This window comes from Silene latifolia, chromosome 5 (genome assembly GCF_048544455.1).
Source record: "Silene latifolia isolate original U9 population chromosome 5, ASM4854445v1, whole genome shotgun sequence".
NCBI lineage: Eukaryota > Viridiplantae > Streptophyta > Magnoliopsida > Caryophyllales > Caryophyllaceae > Silene > Silene latifolia.
The window spans coordinates 53,080,554-53,088,064 of NC_133530.1; the positions used below are offsets into that span (position 1 = coordinate 53,080,554).

At 36.9% G+C, this 7,511-nt stretch overlaps 1 protein-coding gene across 1 annotated transcript; it reads right to left on the reverse strand.

Moving 5' to 3' along the window:
• Window positions 1-1,491: 1,491 nt before the first annotated feature.
• LOC141656111 (uncharacterized) lies at window positions 1,492-4,609 on the reverse strand. The gene is made up of 2 exons (XM_074463024.1): window positions 4,364-4,609; window positions 1,492-3,346 (listed from the first exon to the last, which is right to left on the reverse strand). The coding sequence occupies exons 1-2, from the start codon at window positions 4,541-4,543 to the stop codon at window positions 2,372-2,374; spliced, it is 1,155 nt and encodes a 384-aa protein (XP_074319125.1). The 5' UTR covers window positions 4,544-4,609; the 3' UTR covers window positions 1,492-2,371.
• Window positions 4,610-7,511: the final 2,902 nt, after the last annotated feature.

Genomic DNA, 7,511 nt, shown 5'->3' on the forward strand with positions numbered 1-7,511 from the left:
TATGTAATAATTTAAAATACTATTGTTATAACAATCATGTCATTCAATTATTGGAATTCAAAATAACCGTTAGAAGAGCCTATAACCGTTATAATTCAAAAATGTCCGTTACAATTCAAAATAACCGTTATAATTCAAAATTACCGTTATAATTCAAAAATGTCCGTTATAATTCAAAAATGTCCGTTACAATTCAAAATAACCGTTATAATTCAAAATTACCGTTATAATTCAAAAATGTCCGTTACAATTCAAAATAACCGTTATAATTCAAATATTACCGTTACAATAAAAAAATAGCCGTTACAATTAATAGCTTATAAATAGGCCATTCTATGTGCCACTACAATCACAACATCCTCAATCACAACATCCAATCCTATTCACTCACTACAATAATAAAATGGATCTCACAAATGCTCAAAAAACCAGAGTTTATCAAATAAGAATCGATCTAATTGTTCAAAATTTACCAATTCTAATTGAGCGTCTTGAATCAGTGGTTCCCAGTGCCACTGTATGGCACATGCTTGAAGAGCCTCCCATTGGTAGCCTTTGTATAATTTTACAAGGAAACCGAGAAGATGTGCTAACTCCAGCAGTTAGAGATGAGGTTGTCTCTGATGAAGTATTAACCGAGAAGATGTGGGAGTTTCGCAGGTTAAGAAGCGATGTCTTTACATATTTTGAGCGTATCCTCACCGTGATCGATTACCCAAGACTATCAGACTTATGTGCTGGTAGAGTGCCGGGGCAAGGAATTCTTTATCTCTACTTGAATGATTTGTTGACTGAATATATGTCTACCCAACCGGAAGAAATTGAGGTTCATGATCATGACGAAGATAAGGAATCGTCGTCTTCATCATCGGAAGATAATTAAGTTCGATAGTTATTTAATTATGTTATGTTTTAAATAATAATCGTTTATGACATGGGTTTGGGTTTGGGGTTTGGGGTTTGGGTTTAGGGTTTGGGTTTTAGAGTTTGGGGTTTGGGGTTTAGGGTTTGGGGTTTGGGGTTTAGGGTTTAGGGTTTGGGGTTTGGGGTTTGGGTTTAGGGTTTGGGTTTTAGGGTTTAGGGTTTGGGGTTTGGGGTTTAGGGTTTAGGGTTTTAATTATGTTTTATCTTATTAAGTGTTGTGTCATGTCTGTTAAATTGTATCGTGTTTTAATCAAGTGTTGGATTGTGTTTTAATTAAAGTTGTATTTTAATTAAGTTTTAAGTACTTTCGTTCATTTCAATGCATAACAATAAAAACACTAAAAATGTTCACACAATGAAAATATTCATACATAACGAAAGAGAATAAAAATATCCATACGCAACACAAATAAAAATATCCGTACATAAACATAAAAATCTACACTACGGGGTAAGCTCATCATCATCATCATCATCCCCAGCATCATCCTCGGCATGGTCCTCGGCTCTGAAGAACGGCTCCATCTCATCCACCAATCTCCGTGCATATTGCCACTTCCTCTCCTTGGTAGGCTGTCTATAAATCTGTGAGAAATGACGACTAAGAGCTCGGGATACCTCGGGCTCCTCGCTCATAGGAAGAGAGCGAAACGGAGTACGGCGTGCAGGGGGGTAGAAGTGCGGGTGAGAAATCTTCCTATACCAAGACATGTATCGCGTATCACACTGAAAAGGCATCAAAGCCCGGTCAAACCGCTCTCTCAAAACTATCTCGACATCACTCAAACCCCACTCCAAATCAGGAGAATCACCATAAGACAACCTATAGCCCAAGGCCGGCTTAGCCGGACGATGGTCAACAGTCGGGAACCGCATAGAGCTCGGGATAACCTGAACATACCCGTACTGACGGAGACACCTATCAGGCTGGTACGGCTCTACTATATCCAAAAACCTAATCAACCCCGAGTAGAGAGAAATACTGCAAGTCCTGTGAGGACTAACGCCATAAGGGAGCCACGTCACCTGCTCCGCCCTAAGCCCGTCCAACCTCTGCCTGTGCTCCTCTAACAACCGAACATCTCCCCTAAACCTAGGAAGCCGTGACCAAGCCTCGACAAGTGGTCTCCCCTCGACATAATATCCGGAGTGTGGTCGGAACATGGGAAAGTACTCATATATCCAAGCCTGAAGCAACGGTAGACAACCGCTAACACCCTGACCCTCCCTACGCGAAGCCATCCCCAACTGTCGATACAAGTAGGCCAATGTCGCGGCCCCCCAAGCATACGTGCCGATATCACTCAACTGATCAAACAACGGCAACATACGGGCAATAACCCTATCACTAGACTTGTCCGTAAACAAAGTCTGTCCTACCAATACCATCATGTAAGCCCTCAGCGAGTCATGCTGGTTACCCGTCTCCGCAAGCTCTATCAACTTCTTAAACCGTCGGTCCACCACCCTTGTACAACGGTGGTTTCACCTCTTTCAGAGGCAATCCAAATAAAGTGGCCACCTTCCCCTTCAAACCGATCTCCTCCCTCGTAGTACCGTCCTCCATAACCCTCGTGCCATCCACCCGTATCCCAAGGATCTTCTCAACATCATGCAACAAGATAGTAATCTCACCAAACGGCATATGAAAAGTGTTGGTGTCGGGCTGCCACCTCTCTACAAAAGCGCTAATGAGGTTCTCGTCCAAACCGGTCATCAAAGAATGCCTCAAATGACCAAGGCCACTCCTACTAACTCTCTCCATAACACCGTCACGGACCTTTATCTTACTTAACTTCTCTAAAGCACCCGGTCTCTCGTAACACGTGATCCACGATCTCATTCCCTGACCGGTCCAACTACCATAAGCTACGTGGCCACCAAAGCTACGTAGGACGCTAAGGACACTCGGACCACCCTCAACCGGACCCGTAAGACGCCAAGAATTATCCTGAGTCTTTGTCTTCTTCCTCCCCGTGCTACTAGATGAACCGTCACCAAGCGGCACATATCGACCTCTACCATCCCGTACCACCTTCTTGGGTGGTAGTCCGGCGGCCTCCTCGTCAAGAAAACGAGAGTCATCGTCCTCCTCTTCCTCCTCCTCCTCCTCCTCTTCCTCCTCCTCATCATCATCATCTTGCTCAACCACATGGTCAAAATGCTCTTCCTCCTCAACATCAGAATCGCCTAATGGCTGCCTATAAAACGCACTCGGAAAATCCATCTCGGTCATAACGGGCTCGGAAGTAGCGTCGGGAGTAGGGTCAACAGAAGGGCGTATTTCGATGCCCTTACCCCTGCCCCTACCCCGACCACGACGAGGAGCTAACGGTAAAGGGATACGCCGCTTAGAGCTCGTTACTCTTCGATCTTTCGTACGACCTAGTGAAGTCATAATGTAATCTTCGCTGTTCGACATCTGCATTTAGGAGATTAAAAAGTTAGTTAAATAAAATAAAAACAAGTTTTCATAAAAAAATAACATAAAATTAACAACTTATAATATAAAATAAATATAAATTTAACGATTATAAGTAAAATACACAACTACTAAAACAAGAAAAATTAAAAATTGCTCATTAAAATAACTTTAAATACAAAATAAATTATCAACTTTAAAATAAAAATTATAAGTTTGCACATTAAAATAAAAATTATCAACTTTAAATACAAAATAAATACAAATTACACATTTAAATACAAAATTAACAACTTTTAATTTATAAAAATATAAATTACACATTTAAATACAAATTTAAATAAAAAAAAACAAGTTTTCATACAAAATAATATAAAATAAACCATTTAAATAATAAATTAACGGTCGAAATGTAACTAAACGGTCTAAACCATAGACGGACATTGAGTTTCAAAGTCAGACCATGGCCAGGACGTTGAAACTCAACGTCCTTAACCACCATGGACGTGAAAAATGGACATCCAAGCCAGCTGAGGACGTGAGAAATGAACGTCCAAGCCATGTCTGACGTTGATATTCAACGTCCTCTCCCATGTCAGACGTTGGATTTCAACGTCCAACCCCAATATGGACGTTGAATCCTCACGTCTATCCCCCATATGGACGTTGAATACTCACGTCCTGCCTTAATTTGGACGTTGAATTCTCACGTCTTCCCTTCATTAAACCCGACATCCCCAAATTCATCCAACAAATTCATCGACAACAATAACAACACCAACAACAGATCTTTCCTTCCTTCAAAAAAAAACAACAACAACAACTAATACAACGACAACAATAACAACAATCGGCAATAGCAACAAAAGGAAACAAACTAAACCAAATTCGAGTCATTAAAACCATTGAACTAATTAAAACTAATTCAAATAATCAAATAATCAATCTCAATCTACATCTAATCAAATACAACAACAATAAAAACCGAATACAATGCAAAAGGGATGGGAGACTTACTCGAATTTGGTGGTTTGTTGGGAGGTGGAGGTGGAGGTGTTGCGGTGGTGATGCAGACGGGGATGTGGTCGTGTCGTGGTGGTGTGGTGGGCGGTGGAGTCGTGAGGTGAGGGGCGGTGGAGTCGTTTGAATGAAAGAGTGAAAAGGAGGAGTGAATGAGTGAGAGAGAGAGAGATGCATAAGGGTAAGGGTCGTCTTTTTTTTAAAAGTCGTCGACGATTTGTTACAAAACGTCGGCGACGTTTTGCAACCCGGATCTTTAACCATAATTTCAATACCATTGTCACTTTTATCATATACATGTTGTCAATTTATTCACAGATATTTTTATAGTACATGAAAATTGCTTTGTCTTATTCCAATTTCTGATGGTTCCCCAAAACTTGGAGTTGCCTATTATTACTACGTTTTTTTTGAAGGTTGCCTATTATTACTACGTCAACACAAGCCTTTCGTTTTATTCTTGATTTCTATATCTGAAATTCATGGTCACACTCTCTCCTCGAGTCATCCGTATGGAATCGTTTTGGTCAAGTCACCTTATGAGCGGTCTAGCTGAATTGATTTATTATTACTATATGGGTATTGGAATTTTATCTGGACTGGAGTATTATTGAATGTTCTTTATACTTAATACTTTATACTTCCTCCGTTCTCATATAATCTACCCATTTTATTAAAATACTACACTCATATATTCAACAAATGGGTAGATCATATAAAAACGGAGGAAGTATATGTTAATTTTATTATTGACGAGATGGGGTACGGATGAGTTTGTTTATATGATTAGGATGATATTAAATTATGGTTGTGAGGCTGATAGGACGGTGCTGTGGTAAATTGGTTGTTAGGATTAAAAAAATCCATCGTTAAATCATATGATATGTGTCGTTGTCGTTGCTCTCATTATTGGCTTTTGGCTGGAAATTTTGGGCTGTTACCATCTCGATTTCCCGAGGTAGTGAATAACAAAGTACAACAAACCAAAGTACTTTAATTAAAACTTAGCGATTACATGTTATTACAACTTATCCAAACTATACTTAATATAAAATTTAATACAACTCGCAGCGGAAATAAATAAAGTGATTAAATAATCTAAGTGGTCTAGACTTCTAGGTAGACTGGATATCAGAGAAAAACGATCATCATGCCTAACCAATGAATATAATAATGAACTTAGGATGTGTCTAATAAAATGGACCCGGGTAGAAACTGTTAGGAGCCCATTTTGGCTTAGGATGAGAAGGTACCCTCACTTTGAACCCCTGCCCTTCCAGTTTTGAACCGGTTACCTTTAGAGATATTACAGTGTGGGGTAATTTAAAATGAATATTGTTTATTTTGTCTTAGGAGTTTTGTTTGCCTTGTTTGAATGTTGTTTTCATTGATGATTGCGGTTACGGGGACGTAACTTTGCTTCTATGGAGAGAGTATGTGTATATTTTAAGGAGTGGTATAAGCATGTGGATATGATAAAAGTATGTTCCCATGTATGTAGGAGGTGTAATTATGATTAACGTGTGAAGTATTACGGAAATTGCGTGAAATTGTGAAGAATGTGATTTGGTTAATTTCTCAGAAATTTTACTCTTGATTGCTTCGGCTACCATTTACTGCCTGTTTATGAGTTAGCTTTCATATGCCACTGGTCTCATGCTTAAATAATATACGGTTTAGGAGTAATAAATATTTTAGTGGACAATGGTCAGAATATTCCTGTACAGTGATGTTTTCGTTCCATGTTTTTGTAAAAATTGTCATTTAAAACTTACTTATTGTTTAGGTGTGATTCCAACTCCACTGTTTAAAAGATTCGTATATGTTTATAAATTGATAAGTCATGTTGTAAGAAAATATTTTGACATATTTTATAGTGATTTTTACAAGTTGATCTAAGTTTCTGACAAGTTGCTGTAAAATTTCTGTTTCGACCAAATAATTTGTAAAATACATTATAAATTGACCTTATGAGTTTTTGACTTAATTCTTTTTCTTATGATTTGCTAACTCTATTTATTTTCTAGGAAGTATAAGTACTCAAGGAGTAACTAAGTTATTATTTATTAACGATTTTTGGAAGTTGTACTATGTTTTGTTATTCTTGAAAATGGAAGTTTTATCCCAAAGTTTGTAAAAGTTATTTTCTCATCTCGTGATATTTTGATATTGTAAATTTTGTGAAGTAGAATAACATGTCTAATGATATGCAGAATGTGTTGCCCTAAGCCTATATATATATATATATATATATATATATATATATATATATATATATATATATATATATATATATATATTCCATCCATGTTTAAGATTAGATGACGTTAGTAAGAAATAAACGCGCAATTAGTAAAGTTTAAATAATGTAGTTCGAATATACTATACAATGTGGGTTTGTTATCAAAGTAATTCACAGATTGTTGTTATCTATTTACCCATTAATCGATGTTATGTTCAAAATGGTAGTTGTTTTATGTTACAAGGTGTATTGCATGTTCTTGTGGTGTTATAATAAGTGGTTTAAGTATTTCCGTTGTCGATATGTTGAACTTCGAGGACGAAGTTAATTTTTAGGGGGATAGAATGTGATACTACAAATGTTTTGAGTTATTGTTGTGACATCTTTTAACAAATTGGTGTAATTGATAATTGTAAATGGATAATTGTGTTATCACAAGTTGGAATAGTGTTCAGTTGTGTGGATATTTATAAATGTTGTTGTGATAGTTGTGGGCGAACTTCGGGACGAAGTTCATTTTAAGGGGGGAAGACTGTAATACCCCGTAATTTAATAATAATTTATGAGAATAACTTATGTAATTTAAATAATTAATTAATGTCATTTCTAATAATAATTACAAATAAGACATTAATTAAATAATAAAATAAGTATCCAAATCGGGAATTGGGCTTAGCTAGTAATTGTGCTTTGGGCCGTGTGCCATAGTAATGTGGACCAAAATTAATTAATCTAGTATGAGTATGGTCAGTAATTATTTTGGAATTTAATAATAATAATAATAAGGAAATAATAATAGGTAAAGGTAATAATAATTATATCAATAATTATCCTAATAATAATAGTGTTATGGAAATAATAAAATTAGTAAAGATAGTATATGGTAATCCTACTTATGGCAAG